Here is a 20,342-nt window from a genome sequence, read left to right on the forward strand (position 1 = left end):
GAAGGAAGGTTGGGCAATCCTACTTCCGTAGTGATACTGCCTCGGAAACCCAAGGAGGGGTCGCTGTGAGTCGGGTTTGACTCGACGGCACATAATAACAACAACAACATGCCTCTAGTGTTTCAAATACCAGCAGGGTCACTCAAGGTGGACAGGTTTCAGAGGCACTTTCAGACTAAGACAGACTGAGAAGAATGACTTGGAGATTCGCTTCTGAAAATCAGCCAATGAAAACCTTATGGATCACAAGAGAACACGGTCCAGTTCACTTGCTTTGGGTAAGTCATCAGGAGAGAGAAATTACTAGAAGAGGACATGATGTTTGGTGAAGAAGAGGACCAAGGAGAGCAAAGAAGACCCTCGGTGAAACAGACTGTCACAGCAGCTATAATAATGGACTCAAACATGCAACAGTGAGGATGACACAGGACCAGGCAATGTTTGGTTCTGTTGTACGTAAGGGCGCCCTGAGTTAGTAGACTCCACGGCAGTTGTTTGGTTCCCTAGTGCCACTCTGACAGGAATAAACCACAAATGGGATGACTTTAACAAACAGGAGTTTATTCTTTTACAGTTTGGGAGGTTTTAAGTCCAAGTTCAAAGTGCCAGCCTCTAGGGGCTGTGTGAAAGCCCCTCGACCTTGGGCTTCAGCTCTGCCTCTTGCTCCCGGCCCCCTGAAGCTAGAGGCATCTCTTCACTCAGGCAGCTACTGGCTGCTGAGGCTAACAAGCCCAAGGCCAACAAATAAAATGGCACAGTCCCAATGTTACCAAACCACATGGCAGGCAATTAATTCAAGTCCATTGTAAGTCCCAAGGTCAGCAGGGCCTGGAAGGGTGCTGAACAATGACACGGCTACATGCAGGGTCCAAGCATGCCATGTGTGAGAGACCATTACCAAAGCTGTTTCTTATATACAGGAAGCAGACCACATCCCTAAAGCAGCTACTCAGCTGCTTGTGGTAGATCCCACCATGGAATTGATTGCCAGTCTCATCATGGGGAATAACTACCACCAGCTGCCTAGCCACTCAACCAGGCCCAGCCAAATTGACACACAAACTTAACCATCACAGCAGTTAACAACAACAAAAAATTAGTCCAAAGGACTAACTGGCCAGGCGAAACTCAGCTTCTATAACCCCTGAGACCAAAGGAACTAGATGGTGCCCAGCTACCACCACCAACTGCTCTGAAAAGGATCACATTAGAAGGTCCTGGATAGAGTGGGGGAAAAATGCAGAAAAAAAGACCAGGCTTATAGCTCTAATAGAAACTGGTGGAACCCCCAAGACTGTAGCTGTTAGTTACCCTTCGGACCAGGAACTGAACTCACTCCTATGGCTCAATTTTCAACCAAACAATAGACAGGTCTCCATGTTAACAATACCACTAGGAAGGTACACACTCCTCAGAACAATCAACCATTTGAGATCAAAAGGGCAGCATTTGCCCAAGGACAAAGTTTAGAAGGCAGGAAGGCTTTAGGGAGACCAGGAGGAATGGAAATGAGAAACACAGGGAGGAAGTGGGAGGAGAGATGTTACACTGAGGGGACTGCAATGACAGGAAACAAAATGTGTATGAATTGTTGAACAGAAAACGGATTTGCTCTGTAAACTTTCACTCAAATCACAATAACAAGATTAAAAACAAAGGATAAAACAACAACTAAAGCTGAACATACGCATATCCTAAACCCACTGCCATCAATCAAGTCACTTCTGGCTCTTAACAACTCTATAAGACAGAGTACAACTGTCCTATAAGGTTTCTAAGGTTGTAAATCTTTACAGAAGCAGACTACCTCCTTCTTTGTCCTGTAGAGCAGCTAGTGGGTTTAAACTGCTGACCTTTTGGTTAGCAGTTGAATGCTTTAACCACTGCTCCACCAGAGCTCCATATATATTCTATGTCCCAGCAGTTCCACTCCTAGGAATATTCCTGTTAAAAAAAAACTATATGCACATGTTCACCAAAAGACATATAAGAATGTTCTTAGCAGTACTATTTGAAATGAGTCCAAACTGGAAACTACTCAAATGCCCCTCAAGTGCAGAACAGCTAAATGCCAGTGTATTCACACAATGGAGTATTATGCAACAATAAGAAGGAACAATCTCCAACTACAGGCAATAATATGAATGAGTGAAAAATGCTACACTCAAATGAGTAGATACTGTATGATTCCATTTATATAAAGTACAAAACAGGCAAAACCAACCCATTCTGTTCGGCATCAGGACAGGGTTAACTCTGTTGGGAGGAAGAATGTCTGTCTGCAAAGGGGCTGAAGGGGGAGCTTCCAGAATGCTGATAAAAGTCTGCTTCTTGATTGGAACGTTGTTTACACAGATGTGTTTGGTTCATGAGAATTCATTGAGCTGAACGCTTATGTGATTTTTATGAATGTATACAATAAAGGGTTTTGTAAAACAGTACTGTTCGCACTTCTGTTGTTGAGACTGTAACAACAATATGTTAGAGGAAAAAAAGTAGGGAATGAAGCAAGGTCAGGATGATCAATACAGGATTGAAATCTCACTGCTCAGACTTAGAAAAGGTGATCACATGTCCACCAAAGGCCCACAGTACCAAGATATTAGAAGCTCTCCAAGGTCCTAATAGCCTAATCCATCCCAGTCCCCAGGCCAACCGTGCCCTTAGAACCTCTGTGCCTTACAGTGAGGGCCCCTCCGGCTGCCAGGGAGACCACACCATTCACAAAATGCAGCTAACAGCAGAGGGCTTTGAAAGATCCCCTTCAAAAGAGACTGAATCTTCCAAAGTCCAATACTATTTGAAGAAGAACAGGAAAGTTACTTTTGTAAGTATTCTGTTTTGACACTATGCCTGAGGAATTCACTATGTTTAGTGGGGAAATGTGAGCAGTTAAATCTATTCAATGTCATGACATACAAAATTGAAGCATAATTGCCCCTGAGTGCTTGACAACGGAAAAGCACTTCTTTTCAGAAATGGAGGGAAATTTATGCTCAGAAATGGGAGAGACTGTCAAAGGTTTGACTGTAATGTAAGTGGAGCTGCAACAAGACGGCTCAGATGATGAACGTGCTCCAGCTCTGACATTTTTACTCCCATTTGAAATGTCTCAGTGACAGAAGCAGTGACTCCATCGTCTGCCCTAAAAGCTGGTGAAATGATGACTGGAACCACAAATTTCAAACCCCAGTGAATAGCCTCAGCGTGGCTGGGAGGACATGGTCTCTTACCAATCATGTGGTTGGCAACATGGATTTGGATCTCTCTCTCGTTCTCGAACGTCATCTGGCACTTGATGCACTGGTATGTCTTTTTCTGTTTGGAAATCAAAAAGAAAGGACTTAGAGGGTGAGGAGGTAGAGAAGAGCAGAAAGCAAAGGTCCCGAAGGCGCTGGGTCCAAGTTTCCCAGTGTGGCTCTGCCCCTCCTGGGTCTCACCAGTCATTCTCTTCCCACCTCCCTCTGAATCCAGTTCTAACAGCTATGTCTGCATAGAAGATGCTCCTCTACTAGGTGCAGGGAAATTCTCCCATCCCTAGATGAGGGCACAGACCAGAACCATACAAAGGAAGCTGAAGAAGGCTGGCCTGCTTACAACCAACTGAAATCCATCTATCCATCCATGCATCTATCCACTTACCCATCCATTCTCCATTGACCCATCCATCTGTCCATCCATCCATCTATCCACCCACCATCCATTAATCCTTTCACTCATCTATCCTCTCATCCATTTACCCACCCTAAGAACCATGAGCTTGAGCAGGTACTCATCTGCCCTAAGCACACATGGCCCACAGCAGACTTCTACACAGGGAGCAATTACCAGCTGCCTTTGAGGAGGGGAGCAGGAAGAACAGTGGAGACTATCAGGAGCTTCAAAGCTTTTGAAAGATCAGTTCCACTTGGAGGACATTATGCCAAGTGAAATAAGTCAGTCACAGAAGGGCAAATGTTGTATGAGTCTACTATTATTAAAAAGTCAAAGAAAGGTTTACACACAGAAGGAAACTTTGTTGGTTACTAGGGATAAGAGCAGAGGGGAGAGAAAATTGTTAGCTAGGTAAGGGACAGGTATTGATTTGGATGAAGAGAAATGCAATATACCAAAAGCGGGTGACCAGCACAGTATCACTAAGGAAAAGGAAGACACAGAGAGGTGCACAAGAAGTACAGATAATACTGTGCAGGGGGGAGTGTGCCCATGACCATGTATAGGGCTGGCAGACAAGGTTTCTACAAGCGTATTTGTATGTTCTGTAAGAACATTCAGGTATACAGTAGAGATGACAAGGGACAAGGTTGGAGTCACTTCTTGGCCACAGTCAGCCACCCAGAGGGAGCAAGCAGTTGGACCTGTGGGCTCAGGACCATGGTCGCAGGGGACATCAAGCTCAATTGGCATTAACATACTACACAAAAACATTGTTCCACATCCTACTTTGGCAAGTACCAACTGGGATCTTAAAAGCCTGCAAGCAGCCATCTAGATGCAATGATGGGTCTCTCTTCATCCAGAGCAAAGAATGAAGAAAACCAAAGACGCATGGAAACAATTAGTCCAAGAGACTGGTACACCATGCCATCCTCAACCTATGTGACTATGAGGCCAGAAGAACTAGATGGTGCCCAGTTACCACTGTGAATCCCTCAGAGGAGACCTATGTAGGAGATCCTGGAGAGAGTGGGAAAACAATGTGGAACAAAACTAAAAAACATAAAAAAAAAAGACCAGGTTTACTGGTCTGATAGAGCCTGGTGGAACCTGTGAGACTATGGCCCCTACCTGCCCTTCAGGCCTGTGATTTCCAACCAAACAAAAGACAACCACATGAGCTGAACATTTACATTAGGTAAATATACTCCTCAGAGAGAACAATCATGGGAGAATAGAAGGGCTATGCATGCACAGGGAGACAACTCAGGAGGCAGGAGTGCAGGGGAGGGAAGGACACAGGGAAGAGGTAACTGTGGGGAGGAAGTGGGAGGAGAGCTGTTGCATTGTGGGAGATTGCAGTCAATGTCATGAGACAAAGTATATGTGAGCTGCTGTATGGAAGATGAATTTGCTCTGTAAACTTTCACCCAAATCACAATAAAATAATGATTAAAAAAAAAAAAATACAGAGGTAAATACTTCTACATACACAATACTGTACATTGTATTACTAGTAGTAACAAACATTAATCAGTGGGTAGATACATAGGTAGACAGGCAAGATGATCAGGTATGGGCAGGTGAAAGGGAATATATCCACGACCATATATATGTTTGGCAGGTGATATTTCTACATACATATTTGTACGTGCTATAAAAAATGTCCATATATATAATAGAGCTAACAGAGGGCAAACTTAAGATTAACTTCTTAGTCATGAACACACACCTTGAGGGAGTAGCTGGGCCTGCAGGTTTGGGACCATGGTCAAAGGGGTCATCAAGCTCCCTTGGCATAATAAACTACATAAAAACATCCTACTCTGGTAAATAATGACTGGGGTTAAAAGCTTGCGAGTGGCCACCTAAGATGCAACAACTAGTCACTCCTCATCTGCACTGAAGAGGAGTGAAGAAACTCAAAGATGGATGGAAACAATTAGTCCAAGGACTAGTGGACCATGGGAATCTCATCCTACACAACCCTGAGAGCAGAACTAGAAGGAACCTGGCTACCACTGCAAACCACTCAGAAAGGGATCAAACTTGGAGATCCTGGACAGGGTAGGAGAAAAATGTGGGACAAAAGTCAAAATCATAAAAAAGACCAGGCTTACTGGTCTGACAGAAACTGGTGAAACCCCTCAGACTATGCCCCCTAGTCATCCTTCAGGCCTAGAGTTGAACTCACTTCTGCAGCTTAGCTTTCAGCCAACCAATAAATAGACAGGCCTATGAGGTAATCAGTTACAGAGGTAGGCACACTCCTTAGAACAATCAACCATGGGAGATCAGAAGGGCAGCATTTGTGCAGTGAGAAAGCTCAGAGGGCAGGAATGCATAGGAAAGGAGGGCACAAGGAAACGGTAACCACAGGGAAGAAATGGAAAGAGAACTGTTACACTATAGGGATTGCAATCAATGTCAGGAAACAAAATATGTATGGACTGTTGAATGGAAAACGAACTTGCTCTGTAAACTTTCACCTGAATCACAACGAAAAGCTTAAAAATAAACAAATAAACAAAAAACAGACAGTTCCAAAAAGTGGCTCTCACACCCTGAAGATAAAAGTCTGGGTGGTGAAACCAACTCTGTGGACAGAGCCGTTGCTGCCTATATAGAAGGATTGTGGCTGTGGGGTTGTTGGTTTTGTCGGTGGAGTGGGGTGGCTATGGGGTTTTTTTAGAGGGGGTGATACTGAGACTCAAAATATCCTTTTTTTAGGGCAACTTTGCCTCCCAAGGTGATAAGGTCTCTCTTGGCCTTAAATCGATTCTGACTCATAACAACCCTACAGCACAGCGTAGACCTGCCCCATAGGGTTTCCAAGGCTGTATATCTTTACAGAAGTAGACTGCCTCATCTTTCTGCTGCAGGGTAGCTGGTGGGTTCAAACCGCCAACCTTTTGTTTACCAGCCCAGTGCTTTAACCACAGCACCATCTGAGCTCCTTGGCCTGTGGAAAACAGAAGGGGAATTCGGATTTCTTGGCTGAGCAGCCAAACCCAACACTCAACTATACACTCAGGATGAGCCACTAGAGGGCTTCGCTCTCAAACTCCCACTGAAGCTCCACCCACACTCGCAGTTCCCCTAAAGTGCCTGGTCTCTCACCTCCAGGTGTTTGCCCGTGTTTGCCCATGCCGTTTCCTCTACCTAGAATACCTTCTCATCCTTTGGGACTCAGTTCAAATGTCATCAGTTCTGGTGACATTTCTCCTATCACCCAGAGTGAGTTCAGGGTCCTGAAGCCCCTGTGCTTACGTTAAAAGCACCTAGTCCCTTAGCATGTCATCACCGTCATGGCTGGCTGACCACCACATCGTGAACACACAGAGAGCTGGAAATGTGTGCTGTCCATATGTGGGGTCCCACAGCCAGCAGAGAGTAAGTATTTGGGAAACATTTGAGCCAAGATGCAAAACAACACATGGGCAAAGCTGCAAATGAGCAAACTTATAAAAACAATACATGCAGATCAGCAGAGGGACAAAGAAAACCAAAGATGACTGAGAGATTCTGGATCTCCATCACCTAGCAGGGAGGCTAGTCCAGTGCAAGTGTCTAACGGTCATCTAACTTTTATTAGCATTGTTGTTTCCATGACCATTATTGGGCTATTCATTACTCATCATTATTCACATGTTGAACAAGCGAATGGAATGAGTGAAGAAACAATGAGAAAAGCTGATGACGGAAGCTTGGGTTCCAAGGCAGGGGCCCTGCTTAGGCTCTGGGACTCGATCATACAAGACCTGGGGGCCTTTCCTCTAATGTTCTCAGGGCCTGGAGAGCTCAACATGTCCTCACTGTAGGCCCAGAAGTGGGCAGTGAGCATGCAACCACCCCTGTAAGAACAGGTTAGTCAGAGGGGGTGAAGGGCAAAGAGGAGGAGGACACACTGGAGTCCAGCAGCCCAGCAGGCAGGAGACTATCAGGCCCAAGATGATTGTAGGGACCGAGGTCTTGTGAGAGGACACAGTCCCACAGCTCCCATCTCAGCTCAACTCCAGGTCTGTGCCCATCACGAAGAGCTACTCCCGTTTAAGTCATGTTGCGCGCGCATACACACACACACACACACACACACCCCCCACTGGCAGGCATAAGAGCCCCTGATGTTTGAATAGAAGAATGAATGAATGAAATGATGAACAAATGAAAGCCAGAAAGAAGCACACCCCAGTCCTCCATCCCAAGGAAGCCCTAAGAAGCCCTGCAGGATGAGGACTAAGAGCCCCTGCAGGTGAGTGAGTGGGAAGAAGGTCTGGCCACGGCTGGGGGAGAAAGACCACCTGCCCTGACGTGGATCTGAGTACGTGCAGAGGCCACAGCCATGGGCAGTCCCTGCCAGTGCAGGGAACAGCCCAGGACTGATGTGGTTTCATTGGTTCCTCCTAGAAGAAGGTGACTGAATGGGCTCACCATGCAAGATGAGAGGCTGACCCCAATGTCCCGCTGCCGTGTGGCCATCCCTTGGTGGCAGTCAACCCCCAAATAACACGGCCCTTTGTGGCGGGGAAACAGGCCCCAGGGAGGGGCAGAGGCAGCACTGCCTGGGAAGAGCTGAGGCTTTTGCCCACTCACACAAATGCACACTGAGCTGGTATGCACACATGAGGCCCACACACACGTGTAAGCACATACGTATTGTCAGCTCTACTCACCATCAACACACAAACCCACATGGATCACCCACTCCCAACAGTCTGCTCACAGACTGTATATGCAACACTCTCCAAGAAGTGGAGGCATCCTCACAGACCCACAAGTCCATACAGGGTGACACAGCCAAACTCATCCCCAGAGACACACTTGCTCTCCTGTCTCTCACTGAACCTGACACCACACCCATCACTCCCAAATACACTCACAGATGCCCAAGCAGCATGGACAGGCCCACACACCCCATACAAGATGCCCCTTCCAGCCTTGCATGCAAGGCTGGGGTGCCAGGGCCCCAGAGCTGGGGGCACTGGCCTCAGCTGTCCAGTCCTCCAGGAAGGTATGATATGAGCCCAGGGGAGGACTCTCACTCCCTCTCCCCTCAACTCCCCCTCTGTGTCCCTTCTGCACCTCCCTTGGAACCCCCAGCCCTCACCCTGACATCTACTCTTGGCTGGCCTCCCCTGTCACTGGGAGGTCCTCTACCTCTTCAGCATCAGCCCCCGCTAAGATAATTACAGAAAGCTAAAACATGGCATTCTGAGCACGTCCTCCACCACAGGGTGCTTGGCTAGGCCAGGCTCAGGAACCCCAAAGCAGAGCTTTAGTGCCTGTGATCAGGGACTGTCTTCCCCACACTGCTCCAAGCAATCTCAAGAAGGGCCCAGGACAGAGAGAGGACATGCTTGGGAACATGAAGACAGGAGAGGGAGGGCAGGGAGGAACTGGCCAGGTCCTTCAAGAAGGGAAGGAGAGATGGAGAAAATGACAGTCATAGCTATGGAATTTCCATAATCCTGATCACAGCTTATCTTCCCTGAGCACCTATTACATGCCAAGCACCCTTAAACTGGACCTCACTGATGTCCCACAACCACCCTGCAAGTGAAGTTTCCAGCCGTAAACACTGACACAGGTAGCACAGGTAATCCAGAGCCCATTGCCTGAGCTGCTGTGCTGGCCTCAATGTGCCAAGCCTCCCTGACAGCTTTCTAGGTGGCAGAAAGCTCTGTGACCAGGATGAGCCCTCTTGACCAGATGTCTGTTTGCCTAGCTATTATAACATGGGTGTGAGAGCCCCTCATGTGCCCACCTGGCAGAGGAAGGCAGCATGAGGCGCCCATGAAGCAATGGAAGGCCAAGTCCGCCCACACTGGCCTCCACTTGGGGTGATGCTGCTATTACCCAGAAACAAGAGGGGGAGGCAGAAACCTCGACACTTCACACTCCAACCGACAGCAGCCTCAGCCCCACAGGAACCCAGTCCTCCGAGAGCTGGTTGCTATGGATACTCTCCCGAGGGTCCCAGGCTGCCAGCCCCCAAGCCCCCGCATAGCCCCCAGAGTCTGCTCTTACATGAGTGAGTCCTGGGGGAGGTGGGGGTGGGCTAGCAGACAGCTGGGCCCCTGCCCCAGGGCGTGCCCAGGCAGGGGGCAGGGCCCCACAGGGTGTGTGGGGAGCTACCTGAGCTTTGTCTAGCTCCTTTCTGTCATAGCCCATCTGCTCAGGCCTCGAGGCAGACAGAGATGTGACTTTCTGCTCACTCCTTCTCTCATGAGGCCTGGAGGCAGGGATAGGGAAGCCTGTCGGGCCCCCAGAAAACAAGCCATTCTCAGGTTTGAATCCTGGCACCGTCATGCACAGCTGTGCATCCTTGGGCATACAGCTTCACCCTTCTGAGCCGGCATTTCTAAAACAGGTCACAGCACAACTCCTGGACTGTTGCCATGGAGATGATATAAGAGTAGTAGGGGCTTTAAGAAGAAGCCTCGGTGATACAATGGGTTAGGGCTGGACTGCTAACTGACTACTGGAGGTTCAAATCCACCCAGTGGCCTGTGAGAGAAAGACCTGGTGATCTGCTCCCATAGAGATTACAGCCTAGAAAACCCTATGAAGTAGTTCTACGCTGTCACATAGGGCTGCTATGAATCAAAACTTGACTCTACAGCATCCAACAAGAATAGGGGCTTTACAAAAACCAGCTGGTTCATGGCGACGCCATGTGTGTCAGAGCCGAATTGTGCTCCACAGGGCTGTCAAGGGCCGATTTTTCAGACCCAGATACTCCCTGAGTCCATCCACACTGCCACAGCCAGCAGGTGACAGGGCCGGGCAGCAGGGACCAGTGCCCAAACTCAGAACCTCTGAAGGGTGCCCCACAGGACCCTTGTTTCAGGGAGGTATTGAGAGGGTGAGGTGCTACAGCCCCTCTGAGGAGCTTTCTACTCCCAACTGGATCTCTGAGGAAGGGCCTGGGGTCCCAGCTGGACACATGGTCCCATCCTCCGTCAGAATGTTTCCCTCTCTCTGCTCACTGGGTCTCAGTTTACCCATCTGAATAGAGGGCTGGGCAGAAGGGCCCCTTCACCACAGGAGTGTCCCTCTGCTCTATCCATCCCTCTTTCTCTCCCTCTCCTTCCACCTCAATCTCCGAATTCCAGAGTCACAGGCTCTCATCTTGAGACCAAACACCCTCAGCAAACACCTCTGTCTTTGCACAAACTCCTGTGGCAGGCGGCCTTTTCCCAAATCCTGCCTCCTCACCAGTGGCGCCAGCAGTGGCCCTCAGGGAAAGACACTCGGGAGAGCCACTTGGCATCTTCTCAGTCTAGAAATAGTCAACAAAAACTCATTGGGAATCTCCGGGCCTGGCCTGTATGACAGCCAGTGGTCATGCTGGGGGCAGGTCCCAGGCCCACCATCAGGACACGTCTCAGTCCCTGTACCTAGGGCTCCTGTGGGCCCAACGGTAGCCAAGATCTCCCCGTCTCATTGAAGCCCAGTGCTTAGAGACCCAAGGATGTCCCTGGCTCATGGGACCCCAAGGCAGGGTCCATGTCTGCTCCTCCTTGGTTGCCTAGGTACCCCAAACATAATAGGTGTTCAGGACAAACATGGTGAATAAAAATTAATAATGAATTGATTAATAAATAATGAATCAATCAGTCAGTAATAACAGCAATGGGAACCATTTCCAGGGCCCTTCCACACACCAGCAACTGTACTAACAGTAATGATGGTGTTGATGATAGTATCAGCTGGTAACTATGGCAGCATGATTGAGCCCTTACTAAGTGCCCCCACATTCTAAGCCCTTTATGTGTATATTACCTCCTTGAACTGTTAAAAAGAATTTGGGGTCTAGAGCCCACAGAGGTTAAGCAACTGCCCAAAGAGACCTGGCAAGCTAGTGAATAGGTCCACCCCAGATCAACAGCAGACCCCCATCATTGATATACACTGTACTGGGCCCTTTACTGCATTTGTCTGTGAAGTCCACACAACTAGTATCCCCATTTCACAGATGAATACTTTACAACTGAGGCCAAGAGAGATAAATAATATAAGTGATATCAGACAGCTGGAAAGGAAATGACAACTCTAGGTTCAAACTCCACCGCAGAGGACATATGCTTAAGCATAATAAGAAAGGGTTGTTTCCTAGGGCTACTGAAAGGAATGCCACCAGGAAATACGGAGTTCAAGGTTTGTGGCTCCTTTGGGGATCAGCAGGGAGCAGGCTCTAGAGGGCATACTTACCCGGGGCACTGGTGACGTCTGGGCACCTTTCCGGGGGCCGCTGGTTTCTGGTGTGAGGTCACGGTGGTCCACCTGCATGTGGCTCTCCAGGTCCTCGGCACTCTCAAACTTGACACTGCACTCAGGACAGCGGAGGCCGACGCAGGGCCGGTCTGCGGGCTCAGGCGGAGCCAGGCCACCCACCTGTCCATTGGCACTGCGGGCCATGCAGCCTGCACAGAGGCCATAGGGCAGCCCGTTGACATCAAGCTTCACCAGGTCCTGCTTACTACGGAACTCCTTGAGGCACAGAGCGCACTTATAGAGCTTCTGCAGCCCCTGGCCATTGGGGGAGGATGCAGCCGAGCTGCCTGCCAGCTTCTGCATATGGAAGGTGCCATGGATCTTGAGCTCAAGTGTGGAGGTGACCGTTTGCATGCAGACCACACAGCGGAAGCCTGTGAGTGAGTTGCGCAGGTCAGGGTGCATCTGGCAGTGCTCAATGAACTCCTCCTCGCTCTGCAGGGGCATCTTGCAGATGCGACAGGTGCCCGTATCCAGGCTCTTGCTGTGGGTCACCTTGTGCTCGGTGAGCGTCAGCAGCGAGGGGAAACGCTCACCACAGATGGGGCACATGTAGTGCTTGGCGGGACCCCGGTGCGTCTGCAGGTGCTCCCGGAGCCCGTTCTCCGAGAAGAAAGTCCGTGAGCAGACGTTGCACTTGTGGCTGCCCTTGATGAACTCGGCCTTCTTCCGTGAGCCGTCGTCCTCGCCCGGCCGGATGTTGTGGTCCCGCAGCCGGTGGTTCTGCAGCAGTACCTCCATGGTGTAGGCCGCCCCGCAGATGTCGCAGCCGTACATGGGCTCCGACGCGTCCACGTCATCCTCACTGGCCTCGTGGCTGTTGGGTGCCTCGGGGTTCTTAAGCAGCATACCCTGTAGGTCAGCCGGCTCAGCCTTCTTGGGGGTGGCGGGAGGCACCCCATTGGCCGTGCCATTCTCAGTGGCCGCGTCGAACACACAGTGCTTCTCCCGCAGGTGCTTCTCCAGCAGGATGATGGCGTGGAAGGCTTTGCTGCAGAACTTGCAGTTGTACTTCTTGCTGTGCGTGGTGATGTGGCACTGCAGCTCCACCTCGGTGCTGAATGTTTCCCCGCAGAAGATGCACTTGTGGGCCTTGGCTGGGTTGCCCAGGTGGCTGTGCTTGACATGCACCTGCAGGTCAGCCTCCTTGCGGAAGTCCCAGTTGCAGGCCGTGCAGCGGTACATCTTCTTCTCGTTGCTGTGCTTCACTGCCAGGTGTACCTGGATGGACACCTTGGAGTCGAAGACCTCCTGGCACAGGGTGCAGTGGTACAGCACAAAGGTGTGCATGTCCAGCAAGTGCTTCTGCAGGTCATCCACCGAGGAGAACTGCTTGTCGCAGCTTTCACACACATAGTGGGTGGATGTGGTCATGTAATGCACCGTCAGGTGCTGCAGGAGGGACTCCTGGGAGTCAAAGTCCTCTTTGCACTGGGGGCATGCTTGCTTCCGCAGGAGCAGCTCTAGATGTAGCTTCAGATGGGTCTGGAAGCTCTCAAAGTTGGAGAACTTGAGGTCGCACTGGTTGCAGGGATACTCGCCATTGGAGATAGAGTTGGCACTTGCCGAGAGCCTCTGCCGCTTCGGGGAAGACACCTCCACGTCAGATGAGACCGGGCTCTGCTCTGTCTTGGACTTCTTGCTGTGGGCCAGTGGAATGTTCTTGTGGTTCTCCTTAATGTGCTTGGTGAGCTTCAGGATGGAGCCGAAGATGGGTGAGTTGGTGCAGTAGGGGCAGGAGTAGACTTCCATGAAGGACTGTGAGGGCTGCACGACTGGAGACTCGAGCTTGGCACTGCCGACGCTGCAGTGGGCCTGCTGGATGTGCTCAGTGAGAGAGGACTCGGTGAGGAAGCCCATGGAGCACTGGTTGCAGAAGAAGGCGTTGTTGCCATCGGGTGGGTTGGCATTGGGGCCACAATGGGAGACGCGGATGTGCTCCTGCAGGCTGTTGATGTCGGCAAACATCTCGGGGCAGTAGTTGCAGTGGAAGGCAGAGATGTTGCCAAACTGCATCACTGGGTAGGCATGGTTCTTGTGCAGCTTGCGGACGTGCTCGTTGAGGTTATAAAGGGTGGGCATGGAGTCCAGGCAAATCTGGCACGTGTGACTCTGCTGGGGCTTATCTGCGTGGATGGTTTTCAGGTGGATCTCCAGTACAGCCAGGCTGTTAAAGTCCCGCTTGGAGCAATAGGGGCAGCTGTAGACAACCTTGGACCAGCCCTGCCCATCATCCCGCATCTTCTTCTGCCCCCGCAGTGGCTTCAAAGTGGAGTCTGGGGTGGAGCCACGCTCCACGGAGGCGCTGGAGTCAGGCGTGGCACTGCTCATGGAGGCCACGCTGCCCAGCACGGGGTCGGGGCTGACGCTATGGTTGCTAGAGTCAGGCTGCCGGTGGCTGTCCAGGTGGCAGTAGACCTCCTCCACCGAGGAGAACTGCTCGGGGCACATGGGGCACTTGTGTTTCTTGTTGGCATGGGCTTGGTGGATGTGGGTAAGCAGCGTGTTCTCGTCGACGAAGACCTCGGGGCAGTGGATGCACTGCAAGTCCGCCTTCTCAGAGAGCTGGGGGTGGCGGGTGAGCACGTGCTTCTCCAGCTCCTCGGTCTGGCTGAAGGTGTCTTCACAGTAGTCACACATGAAGTCGTCCTTCTTGGCCTCCTTCTCCGACTTGGCCAGGTGCTCCTTGTTCTTCTTGTGGGCCTGCATATGGCTCTGCAGTGAGCTGGTGGAGGAGAAGCCTCGCTTGCAGACGGTGCACTTGAAGGGCTTGCTGGAGCTGTGCGTCTTCAGGTGGATCTTGAGGTGGTCGCTGCGGGAGAAGGCTGCCTCGCACTCGTGACAGTGGTACTTCTTGTCACCCGTGTGCAGCTTGATGTGCCGGTCACGGCTCCTCTTGTGCTTGAAGAGGCGGCTGCAGTAGGTGCACTTGAACGGCAGCTTGTCGCTGTGGATCTGCTCGTGCCTCTTCAAGTAGCTCAGGCGGATGAAGGATTTGTCGCAGAACTGGCAAGGGTATGGCAGGCCGGTGCCCCCTTCCTCCTCACCGAGGCCCAGGTCACACCCATCTCCGATCATCTGCGTGGGTGACGCAACATCCTTGCTGGAGGGAGATGAGGCCACCCAGGAGAGTTGTGGGTCGTCATCACCATCTGCAGGGGAAAGGCAGAGAGGAGATTAGAAGCAATTCCCAGAGCCACAGGGAAACAAGGACGGAGCCGCTGTCTCCACAGCACTCAGGCGGAGGCTGTGCAGCTGGCCAACTGCTGTGGGAGGCATGAGGGAGGGCATGTCTAGGGGGCGGAAGCCAGCGGACACAAGGACCTTCCAGTCTGTAGAGGACGTGCAGAGGGGATGGTGACTCTCAAGGGTCAGCAGTACATGGAGGGGAAATGCCTCATCCCTTGGCACCACTCGCCCTTGGCCTTCTCAGACTGAATTCCCCACAAAGAAATGAGGTACTCAGCCACTGCTCTGATGAGAGAGGGAGTGTCAACTTGGACAAAGTCCCTGGAAATGACCTCGGAGACCACAGGCCAAAGGGAGGACAAGTCCCATCACCTGGTCAGGACATGGGTTGACTTTCCCTCCAGCCCCTAATCCTGGCAGAAAATCTCACTGGTCCTCAGGACAACAAGCAACAATTTGTAAGAATAAATAAATAAAATGCACTTTAATGAATGTGGCCACATCACACTCTTTGGAGATGAAACAACTGATGAAGCTGGAAACTTCAGCTTCAGACAACAGAGACATATGAGGTGTGAAGTCTCGGGGCACAAGGCATTGGACAGCAGGGCCACAGGAAGCAGGTGAAGGGTCTGATGGTCTCCCAGTCCAAACCATGCACAGGGAGCTATGCTTCCTTTTTTACCATTCCACCCCTGGACTCATCCCAGGTTCACCCAGGACTCTGGGAGTCGGCCTAATGGTGACAGTGATTAGAAGGTAGGGCAGGACACAGGCGGACTCGGAGCTCAGAGCCAGAACACACTTAGCATAGCGTGGCCCACAAGCAATGCCCTTCTCGCATGGATTCCCAGTCTGTCCCACCCTCCCCAGGGGCAGGGCTGCCCCCAACCCCAATGGCCAGTCCAGCCTCAGAAGAAGCCAAACAAACCCAACTGCTGACCGTCACTGGGAAAAGAAAAGCACACAGGACGTAGCAAATAAAGCTAAGGGCGAGCCCGGGCAGTATGGGCAGGGAGTGAGTTCTGCAGCTAGAATTTCGCATCGAGTGGATTTAAAACTTAATAATGAATGAAATGGGCCGCAGGCTGCTGCGGATAGAGGAGAGAAAAACAGAAGCTCAGATTCCACCACACTGACCTTCCTCCTGTAACCCCGGGGAAGGAAACCAGTGGCTGGCCTCTCGCACCCCCAGCCAGCCTGCCTAGCCTTCAGAAGCCTGCACACATAGAACTGGAGGGGCCTGGCCCAGCAGCAGCCCAGGCCTTGCTTCCGGAAGGGAAGGGGCAGGGGCACCACATTTGCAGGGGGCACACACTGGCATACACACTCGCACACGTAAATACATACTCACACACGTGCTCACCTTACATGTCACTTCCACAACTTACAAGCATGCACTCACACACACATACTCACACACAGTCATACTCCATCACACTCACGCACATCACAGTCTCACATGCAAACAAGCCCCTCACACATGCACACATTCACACACTATCAGTTCCACTCAAGCTTCACTCATACAAACTTAAACACACATGCACATACTATCACATACTCATTTACATGTTGTTGTTGTTGTTGTTATGTGCTGTCGAGTCAGACCTGACTCACAGCAACCCCTCCTTGGGTTTCCAAGGCAGTATCACTATGGAAGATTACCCAACCTTCCTTCTGAGGGGTGGCTGGTAGTGTTGAACCAGCAGCCTTCTGGTTAGCAGTCAAGTGCCTTAGGCACTATGCTACCAGAGCTCCTACTCATTCACATAGACACACATATATACTCACACACAGTCACACACCATATGCCACACATCCACTCACACACTATCATTCCTACTCATACAAACTTAAACACACACACACATAGACTATCACACACTTACATACTCACACACACACTCACATACACTTACACACACACTCATTCACACACAATAACAATCATATACACACACTTAGTGGCACTTACACACACATACACACTTATACACATATACATACACTGACACTTACACACACACACTCACTTGACACGCAGTCTGAGAAGCACGGCACCTACCTGGGTTCCTAAACCCTGTGCACTCAGCAGCGGCCTCTGCTGTCCCAGGTTAGCGCCAACACTTAAAGAGATAGTAACGCCTGACTCCAGAGGGTCTTGAGGGGTCCCTTGTTGCTGGCTCTGAGCCTAGTCCCAGGCCCATGACCACCCCAGTGCCTGCCAAGGCCCCCAGCCTGGGCCTGTGAAGACCTGCCTGCCCCGTCTAGCAACACAAGCAAAGCTCAGTCCGGATGGATGCTGCTCTCCCAGGCTCTGGCTCCGAGTCCCACCTCTCCTACATCTGAAGCCAGCCACCCAGCCCAGCGTGGGGCGCCTTCCCGAACTCCCTCCCAGAGCGAGGGTGCCTACTCCCCCAGGGGGCTTCACGTTACAGGGCCCTTTGGATGGGAAGGACTCAGCCACTGCCAGCTCCTCAGATTAGATGCCGTGGGAGGCACTCGGAGCCACTGGCTGCTAATTCCCAGCTCTTGCCAGCTGGGCTCCACAGGGCGCAGACAAAGGGACCCAAGGGAGGAGATGGCTGGAGCTAGGGCAGCTGGGGGAGCTGCTTGGTCCCTGCCCCCAGTCAGGCTCAATTGGCTTTTGATGATTTTAATTTTTCAGCTCACACTCATTCAAGCTGTCACTGAACTCGTACTGTGTGCTGGAAACTCTGGAAAGTGCTTTCTCACAGCACCTGTAAGGTGGGAACCAGGGCCACTGCCAGTGCCAATAAGGAAACTGAGGCATGGTCTAAGTGGCTTGCTCAGGAAAGTGACAGAACCTAGACTGAGAACAAGACTGTCCACACTCAGTCCCCTTAAGCAGACAACCTCGGCCCAGAAGAGCTTCCACAGGTCAAACCACGGAACAAGACCACTACGTGGGTAGATGAGGACTCTCACCGCATGCTGCTGCCCTCCTGCCAGGCCTTCAGCACAGCCAGCCTCGATCTCCCGAGTCCTTCCTGATGAGGACAACTGGGATGGTCCGATTGTTCCCAGCTCAGGGAGGGGCCGGCCGAGGCCCAGGGAGGCCCAGGAGCTCAGAAGGCTGATGCGTGGAGAACACACAGGGAACTCCAGTCAGGTTGCGGGGCTCCGACGTGCTCCGCAACTCAGTGAGTGAAACAAGGATGAAGCCTTGTCGGGAACGCCAAGCCTTCCAGGAATCGGTCCGTCAGGTATTGCTGCCGGAACTCGTTTGTTCCCAAGCCCTTCAGGCCAATAGAAGACGGACACCAAAGCCCACTCCTCTCGTTCTCCACCCATCCCTCGAACATTGCCCTGAGCCTCCTAGGCTCGTTTTAGGCATCCGAAAACAGAGAATCAGCCTCTAGGAGTCTCTGAGTAGTGAGGCAGAGAGATCCCTGAGGAGCACCGCTATTCTTCCACTGCCACGAAATGTCCGACAAAGTGAATCCGCAGAGACGGAAAGGAGATGAGTGGCTGCCTGAGGCTGGCGGCGGATGCAGGGCTGCAGGCACTCTGCAGAGGGATCCCGCAGAAACCACGGAAATGTTGTAACACTAGAGTGTGGGGACAGTGGCACAGCTCCGCAAATGTGCTACTAGTCAGTGAACTGCACTCTGAAAACAAGTGAGTTTTATGGTATGTAAATTACACTTCAACAAAGCTATTAAACAAAAGCACAATTTGGCCAATAATAATCATTAGTACTAATTAGTATACGCGTGCTAATACTACTAGCAGCCACATTTACTGAGTATGTCCCACGTGCCAGCACTGTGGTGAGTGCTTCTATTATCCCAATTACTTTCTTTTAATCCACACAACAACCCTATGGGTTGTGACCAGTGACACCCCATTCTGGAGACAGGAAGCTGAGGCTTGGGGAGGGAGTGATGTGCCCAGTTACACAACCAAGTGCCCCACCTCAGGGCCTCACTTCCCTGTCCCAGTGGGGCAGGGACCCCTCCACACACAAGACTCCATGTCAGTCATACACACACACACACACACACACACACACACAGACAGCCTTGAGAAGGAGTGTCTTAACCCGCCCCATGCCAGAATACCCAGGATTCATTGCAGGGTTGGCAAGTTGGCTTTATTTTTCTGCAAACAAGTTTCAAAACGAAAGCAAAGTGTATTGTTCTGGGAGTGAAAAACTGAGCAACTGCTGAGATTATAATCATCTGAATTGAAATGAAAATAAGGCTCTTTAAACTGAAAAGGCCCAATCAGGAGAAATGGGCATGTCGGCATATAAAGCCCCAAACTCAGACTGCCCTGTTTAAAGCCTTTTATTCAAACAACATTCAACCTTGGCTGCTGTCATCCCATGCCCTTTAAATGCACTTTTGCTTTGTGGGCACTTAGCTTAGTGCCCTAGACTTAGGCTGGAGAGACAGTCCCCAGCCAAAGCTTCGGAGGTGTTTGCAGTGAGTTTGGGTTTTTTGGTTATAGAGAGACATACTGATACAGACCACATCATGGATGAACCTTGAAAACTTTATACTAGGAGATGTAAGCCCACCATGAAAGGACGAATTTATGGTCCTGCTTATATGATATAACTTACTGTAACAGAGTCGATTCCAATTCACAGAAACCCCCGTTGGGTTTCGGAGGCTATAAATCTTTACAGAAGTACCTTGCCCCACCTTCCTTCCACAGAGCAGCTGGTAGCTGGTGGGTTTGAACCACTGGCCCTCTGGTTAGCAGCCAAATAAATGCCTTATCCGCTATACCACCAGAGCTCCTTATATCATATAGGCAAATGTATAGAGACTAAAGTTTATAAATGGTTACCAGAAGGTGGAAGGGAAGGGGAGTCATTTTTTAGGAAGAATTGAGTATCTGTTAATAAAACCAAATCCACTGCAATCAAGTCAATTCTGACTCAAAGTGACTCACTAGAGCAGAGTAGAACTGCCCCCATAGCTTTTCCAAGCTTTTCTCTTTACAGAAGCAGACTGCCTCCTCTTTCTCCTGTAGAGTGGCTGATGGGTTTGAACCACTGACCTTCTGGTTAGTAGCCAAATGCTTTAAGCACTGCATCACCAAAGCATCTATCTGTTAATAGACCCACTGCCATCGAGTCAATTCCAACTCATAGTGACCCCCATTGGGTTTCCAAGGCTGTAAATCTTTATGGAAGTAGATTGTGTCACCTTCCTCCTGTGGAGCAACTGGTAGGTTTGAAC

The 20,342-nt window shown here is 50.7% G+C and overlaps 1 protein-coding gene across 1 annotated transcript in view; it reads right to left on the reverse strand.

The window, feature by feature from the left end:
• Positions 1-20,342, reverse strand: part of ZNF423 (zinc finger protein 423) — a 272,189-nt gene that overhangs the window by 132,560 nt on the left and 119,287 nt on the right. The window contains exons 2-3 of the mRNA XM_042781727.1: positions 11,872-15,086; positions 3,234-3,318 (exon numbers count right to left, since the gene is read on the reverse strand). Of these exons, the coding sequence (XP_042637661.1) occupies positions 3,234-3,318; positions 11,872-15,086 (3,300 nt within the window). The remainder of the gene's footprint in view (positions 1-3,233; positions 3,319-11,871; positions 15,087-20,342) is intronic.

This window comes from Orycteropus afer, unplaced genomic scaffold (assembly GCF_000298275.1).
Source record: "Orycteropus afer afer isolate SDZICR_OR568_19922 unplaced genomic scaffold, OryAfe1.0 scaffold00009, whole genome shotgun sequence".
NCBI classification, from domain to species: Eukaryota; Metazoa; Chordata; class Mammalia; order Tubulidentata; family Orycteropodidae; genus Orycteropus; species Orycteropus afer.